At 49.6% G+C, this 20,882-nt stretch overlaps 1 protein-coding gene across 1 annotated transcript; it reads right to left on the bottom strand.

Moving 5' to 3' along the window:
• Positions 1 to 3,017: 3,017 nt before the first annotated feature.
• Positions 3,018 to 19,907, bottom strand: CILP (cartilage intermediate layer protein). The gene is made up of 9 exons (XM_003901069.5): positions 18,263 to 19,907; positions 16,525 to 16,692; positions 14,524 to 14,616; positions 13,635 to 13,904; positions 12,178 to 12,357; positions 11,168 to 11,482; positions 10,265 to 10,373; positions 9,183 to 9,340; positions 3,018 to 6,115 (listed from the first exon to the last, which is right to left on the bottom strand). The coding sequence occupies exons 2-9, from the start codon at positions 16,583 to 16,585 to the stop codon at positions 3,747 to 3,749; spliced, it is 3,555 nt and encodes a 1,184-aa protein (XP_003901118.2). The 5' UTR covers positions 16,586 to 16,692; positions 18,263 to 19,907; the 3' UTR covers positions 3,018 to 3,746.
• Positions 19,908 to 20,882: the final 975 nt, after the last annotated feature.

The following is a 20,882-nucleotide window of genomic DNA, read 5'->3' as shown; positions in this document are numbered from 1 at the left end:
GAAACCCCGTCTCTACTAAAAATACAAAAAATTAGCCGGGTGTGGTGGCACCTGCCTGTAATCCCAGCTTCTTGGGAGGCTGAGGCAGGAGAATCGGTTGAACTCGGGAGGCGGAGCTTGCAGTGAGCCGAGATCACACCACTGCACTCCAGCCTGGGCAACAGAGTGAGACTCCGTCTCAAAAAAACAAAAAACAAAACAAAAAATATTAGCCTCCCATGGTGGCGGGCGCCTTTAATCTCAGCTACTCAGGAAGCTGAGGCGGGTGAATTGCTTGAACCCAAGGGGCGGAGGTTGCAGTGAGCCGAGATCGCGCCATTGTACTCCAGCCTGGGCAACAAGAGCACAACTCCGTCTCAAAAAAAAAAAAAATTTAGAGACAGTTTGAAAAACAGAGCATGTAACCCAAGATTGAATTAGAAATTGAGAGAGCAAAAGCCACTAAGCATGAGACAAAATAAGAGAATGGAAACCAGAGAGAGTGATTACTTGGATTCTGATGGCTCTGCAGTTCTTGGTTCCAGTCCTTCCCGGGGTTACCTGGCACACCTGTTACTTGTAATCAAAAGACTGCCAGTGCACAGTCCCACCTCTATTCTTTGGCTCTAGCCAACACCTTTACCTGAAACCCCACCCTCCCTGCACTACCTCTAATTTTGCGTAAATCCTCTCAATCCTTCCAGACTCTGTTCTTGTCCCATCATCTTGGTGACATTTTTCTCTTATCTCCCCGCCTGCTAGAACTCTTTGAACTTGAGAGAACATTGTTTGAAAACTCCCTTGTTTGTAAGCAGAAACAACCTGATCTGCCCATCTACCTGCCTGTTCCCCTCCTCCTTGCCATACGGTACCCACCTTCATAGAATTCGCACTCAGTAACTGAGTTTTCAGTAGGCTGCGACTGAAACGCTAGGGCTTTTCTGAGATGAGCATTTTGTCCATCCAGTGTGCAGTCTCCACAGGGGAAAAACCAATGAATCAGCAGTGGTTTGATGAACTGAAAGCATGCTGGGAATGGTGCTGTTAGCCTCACTGAAAATCATGAAAAAGGCTTTAGAAATCCTTCATTTACAGGCGAGTAAATTGAGGTCCAGGGGAAATTCACACAGCTAGCAAGGAGCACATTTGATTTTGGAGGCAAGACTCTTAGGAACTAAGTATCATGAGTTCAACTCAAGAATGTTTGCTAGGCCGGGCGCAGTGGTTCACACCTGTAATCCCAGCACTTTGGGAGGCTGAGGTGGGTGGATCACCTGAGGCCAGGGGTTCAAGACCAGCCTGGCCAACATGGTGAAACCCTGTCTCTACTAAAAATACAAAAATTAGCTGGGCATGGTGGTAGGCACCTGTAATCCCAGTTACTCGGGAGGCTGAGGCAGGAGAATCGCTTGAACCTGGGAGCGGAGGTTGCAGTGAGCCAAGATCTTACCACTTCACTCCAGCCTAGGCGAAAGAGCAAAACTGCGTCTCAAAAAAAAAAAAAAAAAAAAAAAAAATAGAGAAGTGTTTCCTTGTCTGAAAGAGAGGTATCTACCTGCCAACCCCACATCTGTTTCTGCTTGTGCCTCTTGTTCCTGACAGCCACATCATCATCAGGCCAGCTCCTAGCTATCATTCAGACCTCAAATTAGATGTCACCTTTTCTAAGAAGACTTCTCTGACCACCACTTCCTCAAAGTCTGATGCCACGACATGTAGTATATTTAGTACTATCTCATAAAAGCTTGTCTACTTGCATACGTGGTTTGGCACTCAATAAATGTTTGGCAAGTGAAGGAGTCAAGCATCAGATGCTGTGTGCTGGAGTCCATTTATTTAGGCCGTCAATTGAGAACAGCAAGGAAAGTGCCCTAGAGTGAGGAACCAGTCAGCCCACCTTCCCCAGCACCTCCTCCCTGTGAGTTTGAAAGGAACTGGTGGTCAGGTTGAAGCAGCATGCACTCTGGCTCCTGAAGTGGCTGGGGCGACGGTGCTGCAGATAGCTATACACTGACCCCTCAACAAGGGCAGTCAAGCCTCCCCAAGCAGTCAGTGAGAGCTGCTTCCTGGGAGCAGTGGGACAGATGTGGAGTCTGGAAGTGGGTCAAGTTGCAATCACAAGGCCACTAGTCCTCACTCCTGCAGATGCTTGCTTTTTCTGTGGTTATTGGGATGTGCTCAGCTAGAGAAATTTCTAATTGATTACAAACTGAATTCCCAGGAGCTCGGTTTGATCCAAGAGTGCAAATCCAGCCCAGGCCAGAGATAGGTAAAGGAGCTGCCCTAGGCTGACCGGGGCATCAGGGAAAGCTTTTTGTCCTGATTGTAAACAGTGCCCTGTCTTCTCCCAAACCCTTTGGCCTCTAGCCTGACAGATTCTGGAGGGGTTGGGATAGGGGCAGTAAGTGCATCCTAGCCAACCCCACACCACACTACCCTGACTGTAATGCCACTGAGATTGCTCTGGCACCACCTGCGGGCCTCTGATTTACTATTGTAAACCAAATACCTTTTCCAAAACCAAAACTGTGCCCATTTGGACCAGTTGTTTTGCTCCAGGGACAGGGTCTGTAACACACAATAGAGATCTGGTGTCTGGAAAAGCTGAACATCTTTAGAAGAGCATAAAGAAAAAAGAAAAAGCCCGTCATTTCTGAGTGAGGCTGGCCAGGCCAGCTGGAGAAGGCAACAGGCTTTTGGGGGAGCCAAAGGACCACTTGGCCAGCTTGTCAGACCCTGGGCCAAGCCATTGTATAAGCTCCAAAGTATTGGAAAGAAGGAAAGAAAAAAAATCGGGACATATTTTTAGTTTTGCTCAGGAGCCCAGAACATGCTCACAACTCCAGGAATCTGCTCTTTTCTGCAAACGGAAAATGTGATCCATGAGAACAAACTTGACTGCTGGAGTGTGTGCCTATGTTGCCCTGCCCTGTAACTTAGGGGGCCAGGACCTACACCACCTGTGACTGCTTTCCAGAGTCCGCTGTACCCCTCTGAGCAGCTGGCTCACTTTAATAGTTAAAAGACAGGACAGTGGCCTCAGAATCAAAATACAGAATATGCATTTATTGACATCTGCCCTGGGCTACACTGGGTTTCTAGCAAGAACAAAAGCAAATGCAAAGGGAAATGTACAAATACAATTAGCAACCTGGTGTAATTGTGGATACCAGGAGATGTTCTTTCCAGACTTAGTAGAGGAACTATGATTACCCTATATTTAATAGCTTAACTTTGAATGTGCACTAGAATTCCAAATTTAGCAAAGAAATAAATAAGTTATTTACATTTCAAGTAAAAATATTGCATTTTATTTCTTTATTTCACCACCATTTATATGTATGAACTATGATCAAGGCTTGCTTATATCCTGTGGAGCAAGGCCAAGAAATATGTTTTTTATTGGTTATTTGATCTTCAGCATCAGATTATCACTATTGCAGAGGTGGGCAAAACCATGCAAAAAGAAGAGGAAGTATATTTGCATTAATGGCATTAAATGAAGAACAGTTGAAGCTGCAGAGTTTTACCAGTGGCCAATTTCTTGTGTTTCTTTTAAAGAACAGTTTCACAAAGGGGCTTTGTTGTGCCATTTTGGGGGCCACATGCCAATCAGTATCATGGGACAAAGTAAGTAAAGGCATGAAGAAACAAGCAAATTGCACCAAAACAGATGTGCTTAAATTAACCAAGTGACAGTTTGTGCATCAGTCTCACAATGGCTATCACATGAAATGAGGGGAGAAGAGGGTGAAGTACCACAAAACTTAGTTGATCAGAGGCTGTTGAGCAACTCTAGGAAATCTCAGAGAGGCCACCGCTCCCCGCTGGCGCTGGCCACTCCTGCTCGCTCGCTGCTGCCTCCTTAAGGGCACTCTTCCTTGGACAGTGCCTGCAGCAGGAGACCGGGCTGGGGTGCTTTGGAGGTATTGGAAGGCACTCTGGCGGCCTACCTGCCTCTCTACGCAGTTGAAGGTGAGGGCTACTCCCACATTGCTCTTCATGATTCTGGAGGAGCCATCGGATGTGCCATCAAAGCACCGGCCAAGCGCAATCTCCTTGGCTGTTCGAGGGTCCTGGTCAGTGACAGTGTAGATGCCATAGTTGTGGCCTAGTGGGTCCAAGGGTGCCAGCATGGTGTACTCACTGGTGTCGTTGTTGACTGCAAGTGGCAAGTGGTTGACCAGGTACTCATGCAACATGGGGTTCACACTGGCTCGACGGCAGCTGCCCTGGGGAATGACCTTCACCAGGGTGCGATCCACACGGTCCTGGTCATAGAGCATCCCACTGCACTTGAACTCCAGACAGGCAGCTGAGACATTGGGCTGGTCCCTGTCCCGAGTGCTCCTCACATCTCGGATTCCATACAGCTTCCCCACTGTCCGCCGATGAGTGCCCCCCATGTTGCGGGATCGCACATTGACTTCCAGTGGCCCCACAATCTTCACCTTGATATAGCAGGCCCTGAATTCCATCGGCTTTGGCCACCATGCCAGATAGTCTTCAGTCCAGCTCATAGGATCATCTTCATTGAAGGGGACTGTATTGTAGTCATATCGATCCCCCTCAATCTGGTAGAACCGGAAGTGGGCTGCACTGGGTGGTGCCTCTTCACATGCCCGGAGGTTCTCAAAGGCATAGATGGGCCCGTTGCTCTCCTCAGCTGAGTTGGGCCTTGGCTTGGCCATGCTAATCTGGAAGGCTGTCTTTTTAACCCGTGGATCCTCATGGTCCGTCCGACGGTAATTGAGCTTGTTGAGATAGGGCTGAGGGACGCCAATTACATTTGGGTTGAATTTAGGAAAAGACTCCACTGCTTGCAGTTCCTCCCCAGCCAGGCTTGCCAAGACATAGGCAGAATAGGCATCAGGGGACTGGTCATCACAGAAGGCAGGCACACAGGCCCCATTGGGGCCTGTGATGACACTGTCAAAGCGGCCCCAGGCCCTAGGGTTGGACGAGAAGCCAGTTCTAGGCTCCAGGTTAATCACGGAGATCACAACCCCCTGGATCTGCTCACTAGGCAAGAACCTCTCACTCCGGTAGGCCCTCACCTTAACAAAACACCGCCTGCTTTCAGGAACATCCAGGTTAAAGAGCCTTCTCTCACGGATCTCCATGTTGCCCACCAGGAAGGTTCTGTCTTCCCTTTTGTTCCTCCTTTGATTTTCAAATTTGAAATCACTTTCCTCCTCCCACAGCCCTGTGTCTGGATTGAGTGACCAGAGTTTCACTGTGGATATGTGCTCTGGCATCTTGACCTGGGTCGAGTCCAGGTGGACCTTCACTTTGCCAGCATTAAGTGGCTCTGAGGTGACCTCATCTCTGAAGTCCACAGAGAACATGCCATATGTCCGAAGGGGGAAAGTGTCTCCTTCGTCATTGATGAAGTTCAGGTCACTCTGGGCAGCTGTGGCTGTGGAAATATTCCGGGGATCCAGGAAGGTCACACTGGCCTTCACTTTTCCTGTGTAGGGCTCCCCATTCTGCCTGTAGAAACTCTTGGATGGAATCTCCAGTTCAGCCATGGGGTCTTCACCAACCATTTCCCCCAGAGGAATGATGTTGGTCTCCATGGCTTCCAAAGTGATGGGCTCTTTTCGACGAAGCATCTTGATTTCATGGAACACGGCACTCCCCTTCTTGTTGAAAGGTAGCACTTTGGTGGTGTTGACGAACTTCTGCAGCCTGTCCACAAATGTGAGCACCAGCCTCTCGGTGTCCTGGGGGACATGGAGGGTGAAAGTACCCTTGTAGCCAGTCATGCTTACACGGCTGTTCCCCATGTACACATGTCCAAAGCGCATGGGCTCCCCATTGTCAGCAGCACTGACACGGCCCCGCACGATGCTCCGAGTTTCTGTACACCGCTGGCAGCTGCACTCCTTGGCCACCTTTGTGGGTAGCGTGTAGCCACTGCACTGGATCTCCCTCTCCTCTGTTTTGGAGATGCCACAGCAGTTCTGCACAGCATCACGGCACCTGATCCCATTATCCTGCTGCCCTGCACAAGTCTTGACAGGGCAGCGTCCCACGTCATAGTAGAAGGAGTTGGTGGCATTCTGAAAGCAATCATGGGGCAGCCGGATAAGATAGCTCTCAGGAACCGGGTTGCAAGGAGTCTCATCAGGTGCTGTGGAGGGAAATGGTGTGGAAATTAAGATGTAAGTTTACATCCTACACAAAGAGTACCTCAACCTCACCTCTCTACAGTGTTCTGTGGTTTTCAAAGGACTTGTGTATCCATGACTCTCATTCTCACAGAACTCTCTGGAGGGAGATGGAACAGCTATTACTGATCCCGTTTTATATGTGGGGAAACAGAGTTGGTTGATGAGACCACTATAGTGGCAGTTTGTCTCAATGGAGGGGTCTTGAAAATTTGTGAAGGTGTTTTGGGTTATCACCAAAATTGGGGATGTTACTGGCATATTGTGGGTAGGGGCCATTGAGGTTCTATGTCCTGCAATGCATAGTACTGTTCTGCATAAAGAATCTTTCTGTGTTCTGAACGACTTTCACATATTCCACCAGACACTCATGTAGGTAGAAAACCTGTTTAAAGTGATCAAAGCTTTGAACGGATGCAGTGGCTCACAGCTGTTATCCCAACACTTTGGAAGGCCAAGGTGGGTGGATTGCTTGAGCCCAGGAGTTTGAGACCAGCCAGGGCAATATGATGAAACCCTGTCTCCACAAAAAATACAAAAACCAGCTGGACGTGGTGGCACACGCCTGTGGTCCCAGCTACTCGGGAGGCTGAGGTGGGAGGATTGCTTGAGCCTGGGAGGTCAACGCTGCAGTTAGCTGTGAGAGTGCCACTACCCTCCAGCCTGGGCGACAGAGCAAGACCCTGTCTAAAACAAAAGGTCAGAGCCTAGTATCTTTTACATGGCTTTAACCATATACTGAATTTTTCAAGAATGCAACTACCATATAAATTGAGCTAAGATTCTACTTTGTTTAGCTCAGAACAATACCAAGGATTGTTCCTCATCTCAGAAAAATTAAGTCTCTACAACACCATTACCTAAGGACTGTGAATGCCAGAATGATACCTCTGTACCCATCAGCATTTGTAGCGGTTGTGTTTATGGTGACCTTGGATTTAAGTGCTAGTGGCTAACTTCTTAATTTGTCTTCTCGTGTCAATGTGCCAAAGCATTTAGATATGGGAATACACACTATTTTGTATTAAAATTTTAAAAATTTATCCTTTGTTGTATAGTTAGGACCATGCATATATACATTTGGAAATTATATGTAGTTATCTATAAATTTAACTTCAGAATAATAAAGTAGTATTAAGAATTACTGTAGCAAACAGGGAAACTTGGTGTGATGGGTTGGGACCACTGCTGAGGGCTCCACATCTCTGCCAACATCCAGAGTACCCTGTGTCGTGTCTGCCCTGAGGTCTGTTGCTCAACATTTGTTGTTGTTGTTGTTGTTTTGTTTTTTTGAGATGGAGTCTTGCTCTGTCGCCCAGGCTGGAGTGCAGTGGCACGATCTCGGCTCACTGCAAGCTCTGCCTCCCAGGTTCACGCCATTCTCCTGGGTCAGCCTCCCAAGTAGCTGGGACTACAGGTGCCCACCACCTCACCCAGCTAATTTTTTGTATATTTAGTAGAGACGGGGTTTCACCGTGTTAGCCAGGATGGTCTCGATCTCCTGACCTCGTGATCTGCCCTCCTTGGCCTCCCAAAGTGCTGGGATTACAGGCGTGAGCCACTGCACCCGGCCTGTTGCTCAACTTTTTAAGAGTCTGAAGTAGTCCAGGATCCTTCCAATACATTCTGTCCTTCTCTGCCTTTTGTTTTGTTTAGACCAATTACTAAGCTATCTTCCTTCCTACTCATTTTCCAAAGACAGGCCCCTTATTGATCTTTGGCCTCTAACCTCTCCCCATCCAGTTCTCTTCTTGAAGCCAGCTCTAGATCACCCTTTCTTATAAAGCCCCCTCAGTTCCCACTTCTATATCTTTACCCATGCGGGCCCCTCAATCTGTAACATCCTCACCTCCACATACACAATCCCTGCCCATTCTTTAAGACCAGGGGTTCTAACCTTGGTTGAAAATTGGAATCACATGGGGAGGTTTTAAACTATGTATGCCCAGGCCATATCTCAGACCAATTAAGTCAGACTCTCTGGAGGTAAGACTGAGGCATCAGTATTTTTTAAAACCCAATCAGGTCATACCAATGGGCAGCCAAAGCTGAGAACCATTATTTAAGCCCCCGCTGGAAAGCTGCTCCCTCAAGTAGCCATCCATGGTCACTCCCACCTGGGAGGTATCTACCATTTATTAGAGTCCACAGCCCCTTATCTCCTATTTTAGCTGCATGTTTCTTTTTTTCTTTTTTTGGAGACAGAGTCTTGCTCTGTTTCCCAGGCTGGAGTGCAGTGGCATGAAGTTGGCTCACTGCAACTTCTCCCTCCTGGGTTCAAGCTATTCTACTACCTCAGCCTCCTGAGTAGCTGGGATTACAGGTGCACGCCACCACGCCTGGCTAATTTTTGTATTTTTAGTAGACACAGGGTTTCACCATGTTGTCCAGGCTGGTCTCGAATTCCTAACCTCAGGTGATCCATCCACTTTGGCCTCCCAAAGTGCTGGGATTACAGGTGTGAGCCACTGCATCCAGACTTAGCTGCATTTTTCTATCTTGTTTGTCTCTTATTTACATGTCTTCCCTCCCCCTCAAATGATTGCTGCATGGTGGTAGGATTCAGATCTGTACCATCGTTGTGTCCTAGAGGTCCTGGCACTGTGCACAGTACAGAAAAGCCTGAGCTTGGCCAGGCACGGTGGTTCACGCATGTAATCCCAGCACTTCGGGAGGCCGAAAGAGGTGGATCACTGGAGGTCAGGAGTTTGAGACCAGCCTGGCCAACATGGCGAAACACCGTCTCTACTAAAAATACAAAAATTAGCCAGGTGTGGTGGTACACACCTGTAATCCTAGCTATTCAGGAGGCTGAGGCAGGAGAATCACTTGAACCCAGGAGGTAGAGGTTGCGGTGAGCTGAGATGGTGCCACTGCACTTCAGCCTGGGTGACAGAGCGAGACTCCATCTCAAAAAAAAAGAAAAGAAAAAAGAAAAAGCCTTAGCTTTTACTGCATAGTTATGCGCACCAGCGTGCTCAGCCAGCCCTGTTGCAGACCCAGGGCCCCCGGGGACCCAGACAGGCTTACCTATGACAATCAGCTGGGCAACCTTGGACTTCACAGCCCCAGCATCACTCTGGGCCTTGCAAAAGTACTCCCCCGCCTGGTCCTGCTGCAGGTTCCTCAGCACCAGCTTGCTCTCATGCTTGTAGTGGGAAGGATCCAGCAATGTGTCATTATGATACCTGCAAGGGATGGAGAGGTGGACCCTGAATGGGCAGTGGGAGGGCAGGCATTCCTGGAAAAGTGCCAGGAGCAGGCAGCCAAGGAGACAGATGGTGAATGGGTTCCCACTAATGTCAATATCACCTTTGACTTGGCTCATCCAAGAGTACTAATTGGCCTGGGAAACAAGGAGCTTGGTTCTAAGCCCCAGCCCTACCACATACCTGGCTGGGGATGCTTGGACAACCTCCCCCGCCCCATCTCACCAATCTGTGCTTCAGCCTTCTGGTCTATATAATGTCAGCAATGACTTCCAGCTGACTTCACAGGATTGTTGGATGGGTCAAATAAGAGAGTGACTATAAAATGTTTGTGAAGGATAAAGGACTCACAGCCATAAGGGATTCTGCTCTTGTTTGCTTTTTTTTTTTTTTTTTAACATGGAGTCTTGCTCTGTCTCCAGGCTGGAGAGCAGTGGCATGATCACAGCTCACTGCAACCTCTGCCTCCTGGACTCAAGTGATCCTCCTACCTTATCCTCCCAAGTAGCTGGTACTAGAAACACAAGCCTGCACACCTGGCTAATTTTTAAAATTTTTTATAGAGACAGGGCTTTACTATGTTGTCCAGGCTGGTCTTGAGCTCCTGGGCTCAAGCAATCCACCTGCCACAGCTTCCCAAAGTGCTGGGATTATAGGCATGAGCCTCTGTGCCCGGCCAAAGGGTTCTCCTAGCTTTGAGGGTACAATGAGAGAGCTTGCTGGTTGTCTGGCTCCCAACCCCATGGCTCCCATTTGTAAGTCCCAACATCCGGGCTCTGTACCACTGCCTTACTTGTAACTTTATTCTGTTGGTTATTGTTCTTATTAATAAGTCCAGACCCAATGCAAGAAGCTCTGGTTTCCAAGAGGAGAATTGGGCAGGGTAGCTAGCAGAATACGCACCAAAAATACTTGTCCGGACTGGGCTTCCCTTTGGCCTTGCAGCACAGGGACACGCTCTGCCCAGCTCTCCGTGCTTTTGTCTCAGGGTTCATCACCATGTATGGAATCTCTGGGACAGAAGATGAGAAATAGCATTTTGGGTTTGTGTGTGTGTGACAGGTTCTACTGAGCCTTGCTCCCTCAGGGTCTTTGGTGGTGTGAAAATTGTATGGCTTTATCCCTACCCCCAGCCGATCTCCATTGGTCCTAAGGGAATTGGTTCACAGTGGAGTCTATCTTTCCACACACCCCATCCTGGAACCTCTCCCATGGCCTGTCAAGCAGCATCTGGGTGGGTCAGTGGAGAAACAAGGGGACCTTGTGTCAGCCAAGATTCCTAAGCACTACCATTGGGACAGAACTGACCATTTTGAATAGTGCAATATTCATGTTCTGCTGCCCCTGGCAGAATTTTCTGGCCATCCGGCACCATTTCTGAACTTCCCAAGCCTTTCTCTCTGTGACCTTCAAACCTGACACTATATTGTATTGACTGTTAGATAAGGTGGCCAGGGAAGACTTCATACATTTGAGGGAGCAAGCCATGCCAATATCTACAGGAAGAACATTCTAAACAGAATACATGCAGCAAGCACAAAGGCCCTGAGGCAGGAGCGTGCCTGTGTGTTTCAGGAACAGATAGGAGCCCATTGCAGTTGGAGTAGAGTAATTTGGTGTGGAGAAAGTAACAGGAGAGGAGAGCAGAGAAGAAATGGAGGGCCAGATAATATAGGGTCATGCAGATCATGGTAAGGATTCAGGGTTTTACTCCGAGTTAGCTGGGAAGCCAGCTTTTATCACTATAATCCCTTTATTTAAAAATCTGGACCTTCTCACCAGCCCTACCCCAGAGAATTTAGTTACCTGCCCTCACAAACTCTGCATTGATGGTGGCTGCCTTCAGGCTTGTCTTGGGCATTGTGAGTACAATGGGGACAAACTTGACCTTTGTGATCTTCAGGATGCTTTTGCCATCAGGGCACAAGCCAGGGATTCGGAATCTCCCATCACTGTCTGTCTGGGTCAGCAGCTTAGGTGTCTTGGTCAGCAGGTAGACAGTGGCCTCTGAGGCTGGGGCACCTCCAGGAAGGGAGACAGCCCCATGAAGCATGAAGTCCTGGCACATGCAGGCATCACAGTCAGCATTCACCTGGCCCATTGGGCAGGTCAGGTCACAGGCTGTGGGACAAGGGGCCACATCAGTAGGGATTCTATGGATTCTGGCATTCCTTCAGCCACATCACAGATCACTTCCTCTCCTCCTTGGCCTTTGCTACCCTCCCTTATCAGCCTGCATGACTAACTCCTACTAATCTTTAAAACTTATCCCAAGGCTGGGCGTGGTGGTTCACAACTGTAATCCCAGGACTTTGGGAGGCCAAGGTGGGTGGATCACCTGAGGTCAGGTGTTTAAGACCAGCTTGGCCAACATGGTGAAACCCCATCTCTACAAAAAATACAAAAATTAGCTGGGCATGGTGACACGCACCTGTAATCCCAGCTACTAGGGAGGCTGAGATAGGAGAATCACTTAAACCCGGGAGGTGGAGGCTGGAGTAAGCCAAGATTGTGCCATTGTACTCCAGCCTGGGCAATGGAGCAAGGCTCTGTCTCAAAACAACAACAAAAACTTAGCCCAAAACACCTCCTCTAGGAAGCTCTCCTGGATTCCCCAGGCTATGATAATTGACCCTACCCTGTGTTCCTATATTATCCTATATATCTCTCATTAGGGCACATAATAGATGCTCAATTAATATGCAGTGAGTAAGTAAATGAAAAATCCATCAGTCTCAAACTGACCCTCTAACTCCTTTCTCATTCTTCAGCCTCACCCACCACACCCTGCCTAGTGCCAGGAGGGAGGGTGGTACCTGTACAGTCCTGGCCCATGCAGTGCTGACCCTCTTCAGTGGCCTCGCTGCACAGCGACACCGTCTCTGCCAAGCAGGTGCGTGTGCGAGTCTGGACCCCAGTCTGACCACAGGCAGCTGAGCACTTGCTCCAGGGAGACCACAGGCTCCAGATGCGCTCTGTGTCTCGGCGCAGGGACCCTGCAAAGTGAGATCAGCAGACGGTCTGACTTCCCTCTTGAGGGGACTCTGTCAGGAAATCTGACCCTGAGGCTGTTTCTTCTCTGGTAAAAACAAGGTTTCCATTTATGTTGTAGATGTCACTGATATTTATATTTACTGCAATGATTTTTCCAACAGATGGAAGTGAAAAGTCTTGAGGAAGTGAGGTCTCTAATTTTCACAGAGGCACCATATGGGCTAGGGGTCGCCGTGAGAGGTGCTTGTTGGCCAAGCACTGGGACTTTGATATGCTCTCCTGAGATGTGCAGGGATAGCACTATCTTTCTTCTTCACCAGTGTGGAAACAGCCGCATGCTCCTATGGAAAGACTCCCTGGGAAGTCAGGGACCCCTGGGAAGTCGGGGCCTGGAACGTGCAATGACTTGGACAAGAAGCCCCTTTCTGCCCACCTTCCTCACCTCTGGCCTGAGGCCTGTGTACAAGAATGGGGTCTTCACACCTTGCTCAGATCAGCCTGATTTCCCACCCCAGATGACCACCACTGACTCCTGGGCCTGGGGGATCTTGTGGAACCCTAAGGGGGAGGATCCCCACCCAAGAAGGGAGTAGACCTGCTCCCCCTAACATCTGTATTATCCATGGTGGGAGGGGATATAAATGCATAGGCTCTGCAAACACAGACATGGTTCAAACTCCAGCTCTGCCTTATCAGCTATGGAATCGTGAGAAGTTACCTAGCTTCTCTGAACCTCGTGTCACTTGTCAAGATGGAGATCCCTCAAAGGTCAGTTGTAAAGGTTGAATAATGTGGATAACTAGCACAGTATCTGGCACACAAGAACAAGAATAGAAACTAACACTCAGTGAGCATTTACCTGGGTTAAGCCTCTGTGTTCATATCATTTAATCCCCATTAAAAACCCCTATGAAGACTTAATATTACCCAGGTGTCACATATGAGAAACCTGAAGCTAAGAGAATTTCAGAAAATTTGTCTAGGGGACACGTCATATGGCAGGCTCAGAATTCAAACCCAAGCAGCCCCACTTCAGAGCCTGTGGTCTTCACCGTGGTGCCACTCAAACACAATAATATAGGTTGAGTAGAGAGTACCCATAAACACAAAACTCTATTGGGAAGGTTCTGGCACTAATGACAATACTTGTTTATTATTAGAGAGTCCAAGCATACGCATGTGTGTGATGTTGAGAGTTCTGGTGGCCAGAGGCAAGTTCTTCCTCTCCCTGAGTAGAGGCTAGTGGGAAGTAGGGTGGGGGTGGGGCGTTCTGGCTTACCTGGTGGGCAGAGGAAGCGTACGGTGTAATTAGAGCAGTTCTGACCAGGCCGCTGTTCCCTGTTGAGGCACCAGAAACCCTCACGGGGACTACCATGGACCACTTGGCCAGTGTTGCCCGCAGGTGTCCAATCAGTGGTCCGAGCCTCTAGCCACAGAGGACGGGCACATACACGGTCCCCATAGTAGAAGCGAATGGCGTCCAGCCGCTCATAGTCGCCTTTCCCACCTGGGTAGTCGATGTTGAACCATGTTGTCCACTCACCAGGGCCTGAGAGACATAGCCAAATTGAGGAGGAGCCATGATCCTGGTGCGCTCCAGTTCTCCTTTCCCTGTCACCCACCCCCAGCTGGCCTCAGGCCCTATCACATTTGTCTCTCCAGTATCTCTCCAATCCCCTCTACATCTGCCACTGCTGAGGCCTCCATTCACGCTCTCATCAGCCTGGCCAAACCATGTCAGTCACTTTCTACATCAAGGCTCCTCCTCAATGCCATTCACACCCATCCCTGATCCTGCAGTCAGGGTGAGCTTTCTCCATGTGGCTCGGGCCACATCACCTCCAGCTTTAAGATCCTCTAGCTAAGCATTCAGGGTGCTAGTGAGCTGTCCCCAGCCATCTCTCCATACTCATCTCCCCACTCCCTTCCCACCAGCCTGTGCTCTGACCCCAGCAAGCTCTACAGCATTCCTGAAATGTATCAGGCAGATTCCTGATTCTGAGCTGTCTTATATACTAAGTTCCTCTGCTGGACAGAGATGGAGACCAAATACTTGTAAAAGTAGGTTTCCATGGAACCCTGACATCATGCCCTGGCTTCAGAGATCCACTTAGGAAGCTCGGTAAAGACTGTCCCTCCAGCCCCTTCCTGCTTCAGCCACAACTCACTCTCCAGGATGTCGGCAGGCTTGGAAAAGATGCTGGGGTTCCTCTTCCCAGGCTGGACTCTTCTTACCGACTGGGTGAGCATCGTCTGTCTCCCTGAGGGCCAGGAGGAGAAGCTAAGTGAGAGGCCAGGACTGGAAGTTACAGCAGTCCTCAAGATGCAGGGAAACAGTGTGAGGTGGCGGATGGACCACGAGCACCAGGCATGGGTTCAAACCCCACTCTGCTACTTACTGCTGTGCAATCTCAGAAAAGCTTTCCTCCTCTGAGCCTGTTTCCCCATAACATAGGAATGCACTAATAACTCTGTGTCCTAGGGTCCTGGTGCATTATTCAGGTGATAATGAATGTAAAGAGACCTGGCATGTAGTGCACACTCAATGAATGGTAGCTCCCTTTTCACTCTTGTTCTAGAAATGGATTATCAGATGCTCCTGAGCAGCCAGTGGCCTGGGACTTCTGCTTTGGTGTCTGCACCTAACCTTCTTGGCAAAATGGAGCTTTGTTTTCCTCATCTGTAAAATGGAGATATTAATTCCCACCTTGCAGGGTGATTCAGTTGGCATGAGGATTCCATGAGATAGAACGTAAAAGCCTCTGAAGTACATACAGATTGACAGCGTGGGCTTCTGAGGCTCTGCCACTTTCTAACTGTGTGACCTTGGGCAAGTTACTTAACCCACCTGACCCCATGCTCTCTCATCATAAAATAAGGATAATAATAGTTCCTGCCTTAGAGGATTGTGGGGATTAAATAAGCTCATTCATAAAATCCACCTAGAACACCTAGCACATAATGCATGCTGAATAAGTGTTAGTAACTCCTTTTAGCTCAACACCTGGCACAATAGATGGCCATTTACTTTCCCTTGGGAGTCCACTCTCCCATAAAAGACTCCTAAGGCCTAATTGGGGCAGTGGCCTTCAATTTTCCACACGAGGCTGGCAGGGACTGCCTGAGGATGGGTACAGGGTCCTAGGGCCACAAGCAGTTCCAGCTGTACCCTACCTGAGGCTGGGTTGGAGTCTCCAGAATGGGAAGGAGAATGCAGAGCAGAGGACTACAGAAGCTTTGATAGGCAATTAACGCTTACTCCAGGAGCCAAATCAGAATTCTCTATGCTGCTTAATTGGGGTGACAGGAGCTCTTTTAATCAACCTAATCTATTTCCCCTCAGATGGTTGAATGTTAATCATCTTTACAAGCAGCAGCTGTCAGGGTGGAAAGAGCAAGGTAGGACTCAGGCACACACAGGGGTTGGTTCCAGGCTGAGACAGCCTTTGTTCCTACATTTGTGGCCACAAATCCTGCAAGGCATATAGCTTTGAAACAGGGTTTTCAGCAATTTTTTTTTTCTTTTTTTTTTTTTTGCTTTACCTGAGTATGTGCTTAGAAATCAGGAGAGGAAGGCAAGGAGGTGGAAGAGAGTGTGCAGGGGAGGGCTAGTAGCTCTGATGCTTAGATGTCTTGGGAAGTCTACCAGTTCCTTCCAGAGCTCAGTATCACCAGAGGATGCAGTTAGAGGGTAAGGAGATCGGAAAGGGTTCTGGTGTGTCTGTGAAATTTGGCTGCAGGGTCTAAATGAAAGTGAGCTTTGGGCCAAAAGAATTTTCATAAAACTAAAAACAGACCAAACCCCAAACCTACTTCTGAGAACTCGCTGATCCCCTGTGATTCCCTGTTACTTTGGCTGCCAGGAAGCTTGGAGCTCAATTTAGTACTCTGGGGCTAAAAATAACCCTCTTATCTTTTTTCCCTCCCTCTGAATGACTGCTCATCCCTCTCCTCATATAAAAGTTCTGTTTTGTGAGTTTGAACAATGGGAACAATCTCAAGTTTTGGAGAAAAACAAACGGTATAAATTATGAATAAATCCATAAAGTGGCCTCAGGTCTTAAGGCCTTGCTGTGTCTTAAGGCAGATGCATAGTTCAGTTCCAGACCAGACACGACTTCACTGTGGCAAGTGGAAGATTTGGGAGCCAGCAGATACTTAGCCTATACCCAACACAGATGTGACTTCCAGGACCAGGAAGGAGAACACCCAGGCCTTGGTCCCCACCATCTTTCCCCCAAGCCCCGTGGGAACGTGGCAAGAGGTAGGTGAGGGTGCTTCACAGAGTCGCTGACTCTGGAATGCGGTCCCCTGGGAAGTTTCTCAGATCCAGTGACCTGTAAAGAAACAAAGCTTGTCAGGTTCCATATTTCTGAATCACCGCTTATGGTTCAAGCAGAAATACTTCTTGACCTGTCAAGGAGGGAAAGGTGGACAGAATGATATGAGAGTGACATTTGCCCGAGTCGTGAAACCAGGTAGCTTGGGAGGTACAGAGGCTCAGAATCTGAGTTCAAATGAGGCAGACTAGGTTCCATCCCTGGGGGTAGGCTCCAGGGCCCCACATGGAGATGGGGCACAAGGATGCGCAGGGGCGAGGGGGTTCCTTGCCAATGAGTAGAGTCCAGGGCTCACCCCCAGCAGCCTCTTGGTGACTCATCAGTCACTTCTAAGACCCAGGCTTGAGGGGCATTTGTTTTGCCATCCTTTGATGGAGTTCACACTCTCACACAGACAGGTACATATTAAGGCCTGAAGACTTGGCTCCGACTACAGTGGCCTCTCATAAGGCAGGCTGACTGGAGGGTGCAGATGCCTCGGACATACCACCTCCATGAACACATTCCCAGATGTGCACGGGCTGCAGCTGGAACACATTTCTGGCCTTTTTGTTTGGGGCCTGGCTGGGAGTTACACAGCCAGGAGCCAGCTGAGGGAAAGCAGAGGGGATGCATTGTGAGAGGCCAGGGCTCCCCAGTAACTGCTGAGCGTGGGTGAGGAACTGCAAGGGTCAGAAGAGGAAAGCAGGCCTGGGACTAGGGCAAGGAACCATGGGGCGTGCGTGGCCCAGGCCGCAGCTGAGCAGAACATTTTTATGTCTCCCTAGAGCTCCGGCCAACCCAGAATCTGACTCGTTTCTGGGGATTCAAAAGTGGTTCCCTTCAACCTCCTAAGTCCAGGGTGTGGTAGGAAAGGGAAGAGACCTCCTCTCTAAAAAAATATGTATCTGAAAACACTTGGATATTCCAGGGGAAGAACAAACCAGTCCCATGCTGCAGACCTTCTAGCTCTAAAACCACTAGCCCCACCGCTACCTGTTTCTCGGATGAGGGAGCAGAGTCACCAGGACGTCCCAAAGGCCTCCACATTGCGTATCTCACTCTGGGCTCCAAGCAGGGAGTTGAGCAGTCTGCTGACCTGCACCGCATTCAGCCTGAGCCTGAGCCTGCTCCAAGGATGTCTGGAGGCTGAGGTGGCCTGAGACACCTTGTGGAAAAACCATTTCCCATCTGGCAGCCCACGGAAGTTTCTCAGTATCCCCGCCGTTTCCTCAGCATATGCCCTGTTGGTTAGGCTCGCCATCCCACGCTCCTCAGAACACTTGGACAAAGCAGACTGACTGACCGCAGGGAATAAAGCAGGGCACCCAGAGGTAAAGAAACCCTAAGTGGGACCATTTGGGGGTTCCTGTCCTCAGGTCGGGGAGGGAGAGGACTTTGGGCCAATGGGGGAAAGCAGATTCCCAAAGCAGAAAGGGAGTCTTCTCTGTGGGAGATGAAGGATTAGACAGCAAAAAGTGGGGGAAGGTGGGGGAGAAGGGAATGGGGTAGTCAGGGGAGGGCAGGAGCAGTTGAGTCCAGCAGTGGGGTGCAGGGATGGGGTGAGGGGAATAGGAGTGGAGCTCACCGTGTCTTGAGCAGGACTCCTCAGCTGGGGGTCCAAGCCTTCGCCTCTCCAGCAGTCCAGCGCCGGCCTTATATAGCACAGCTGGTGGCTCAGCCTGTGGCAGCCAGCCAGGGGAAGCAGCAGCGAAACCAGATCTGAGCATGAGCCTCCCTCTCCCCTCCCCATGTCCCCTTGCAGCTCACAGAGGCCAGGATTTTGTGTCCAGATCCTAAGGAGGAGATGCCGCAGGACCTGGTGATGGGCCAGGTGGGCAGCGGCCTGAGGCTTCACAGTCCAGAGCAGAGAGAGAGGGGTCAGGAGGTGGGCTGGGCACTAGAAACAGCCCTGGGAAGGGGCCACGGGGAATTCTACATCTGGGCAGCATTTCATGGCCCAGGAGATGGTGTGCTCTTGCCTAACTAAGCCTTGCTTGCTGATGCCCCACATTCCCCTGGCCCTGGCCCGCCCACACAGAGAAAAGACTTTGCTGGTCTTAGCACATACTCCAGACACTCTTAGGCACACAGACCACCTTGGCCACTCAGCTGGGTGTGTCTGGTCTGAGCTGGGCAACTACTCAGCTTCTCTGGCTTCTGAGGGAACACTTAGGGAACCTCAGAAGGGATGAGGGACAAAAGAATTGTGGGGCATAGGTTGTCAGCTGGTGAGAACAGTTCTTCCTTTCTTCTCCCCACTTCCATCTGAGTGCCTGCTGGTACCCACTGAGACCCCAGAGCTCCAGCATGTGGACTCTTCTGAGACCCCAATGCTCATATATGTGCATGTGTATGAGTACGTGTCTGACTTCAGGTATGGGCATCCACCAGCACGTGAACAGCTAGTCTTACCCATAGGGGGCGTATGCAGATGCATGTGCTTTGGGGTTTCACACCCCCACTCCCGGCCCCTGGCCCCAGCATGAGGTTATCTGTGTGCACAGACACTGGTTCTCTAATTTTAGCATGTGTTAGAATCACCTGGAGGGCAGTTAAAGCAGATTTCTGGACCCCACACCCAAAGTTTGTGATTCAGTGGGGCCTGAGACTTTGCATTTCTAACAAGCTCCCGGATGATATTGATGCTGTCGGTTCATGGATCACATTTTGAGATTGACTGGTCACAGTGATAGAGCCCCAGGTGAAGGAAGAAGATGAAGAGTGAGTGTACTAAGGACCACAGTGCCAGGTCCTGCCCCATGTAGCAGGCTCATCTAGCCTGGGCAGGGCTTCCTGCCTCATGCCGGCAACTGGAGATGGAGGGCTGGTCCTGTGGCTGTCCACGCCAGGGTCAGCTCACTCTCTCCACATACCTTTACCGAGCTCTTATTCCCAGGCTCCAGGCTGGGCACTAGGAAGGCACAAGAAAAGAGATGTATGCTTGCACTCGGAGGAAAGCGCCTCACATGGAAATGATCCCACAGTACAACAGTGCATACCCATATGCCAGAGAGCTCCGTGTGTGTGTGTGTTTATGCCTTTTCCTGTGTGTATGTGTCTTTCCGTGTGTGTGTGTTTGTGTATGTGTGTGTATGTGTGCGTATGTGTGCGTAAGAGCTGTTTTCTCTGAGCATTGCCCTTGACAAGATATGCTGGGAGGCTGGTTGCAGTGGCTCATGCCTGTAATCCCAGCACTGTGGGAGACAGGGGCAGGTGGATCACTTGAGGTCAGGAGTTCAAGACCAGCCTGGCCAATATGGGGAAACCCATCTCAACTAAAAATAGAAAAACTAGCCGGGCATGGTGGAGTGTGGCTGTAACCCCAGCTACTCGGGAGACTGAGGCAGGAGAGTGGCTTGAACCCAGGAGTCAGAGGTTGCAATGAGTCGATATTGCACAAGTGCACTCCAGCCTGGGCGACAGAGTGAGACTTGGTCTGAAAAAAAAAAAAAAAAAAAGGAAACAAAGATCTGCTGGGGAAGAGAGTGGGGGTAGAAAAAGGACGTTGAGCAGCAATGGTTCCCAAGTAGACCTGGGGCATGGATCTGATTTGCTTTATCTCCTGGAGCCCCATCTCCCTCCCAGCCCCCAGCCCTTGGTTCATAAGCCCTGTAGTTGGCCCCAGTCTGGTGCAACTTATCAGAGCCAAGCCATGACACAGTTTCAGCCATGGCTTTGACTGCAGACGTCTGAACTGAGTGAACCCCAAGTGAAATCTGATGGCCTAAGGAATAGACAGACAGACAAAGGCTGAGCCACAATCCCCAGATCAAAGGACAGGAGAAAAATAGAAATTTGGAAGTCAGAAGGCTAGTCCTGGCTGTTTCTTTTTTTTTTTTTTTTTTTTTTTGAGACGGAGTCTCGCTCTGTCGCCCAGGCTGGAGTGCAGTGGCCGGATCTCAGCTCACTGCAAGCTCCGCCTCCCGGGTTCACGCCATTCTCCTGCCTCAGCCTCCCAACTGTTTCTGATTCTCATAAGTGAACATGAACTAGCAAGAACCCAAGTAACCTTGGACCTCAGGTGTGCAACAGGAGTTGGACTGAGTGAGTTTGCAGGCCCCTGCCAGCTCTGAGATTGCAAGGTTTGAGACATACAGATGCTCTTTGACTTACAGTAATGTCCCAATAAACCCACTGTAAGTTGAAAATATCATAAATTTAAAAATGTGCTTAATGCACCTAACTTACTAAACATCAGAACTTAG

This window comes from Papio anubis, chromosome 7, assembly GCF_008728515.1.
Source record: "Papio anubis isolate 15944 chromosome 7, Panubis1.0, whole genome shotgun sequence".
Taxonomy (NCBI): domain Eukaryota; kingdom Metazoa; phylum Chordata; class Mammalia; order Primates; family Cercopithecidae; genus Papio; species Papio anubis.
This window is presented reverse-complemented; position numbering and strand designations above follow the sequence as displayed.

Excerpts from the sequence above, each read along its gene's own strand:
- CILP (XM_003901069.5), bottom strand. The coding sequence starts at position 16,585 with ATGGTGGGGACCAAGGCCTGGGTGTTCTCCTTCCTGGTCCTGGAAGTC. Across the intron at positions 14,617-16,524 it reads GGAAGTCACATCTGTGTTGG|GGAGACAGACGATGCTCACC; the intron begins GTATAGGCTAAG and ends CCTGGCCCTCAG. Across the intron at positions 6,116-9,182 it reads TGCCCAGCTGATTGTCATAG|CACCTGATGAGACTCCTTGC; the intron begins GTAAGCCTGTCT and ends TTCCCTCCACAG.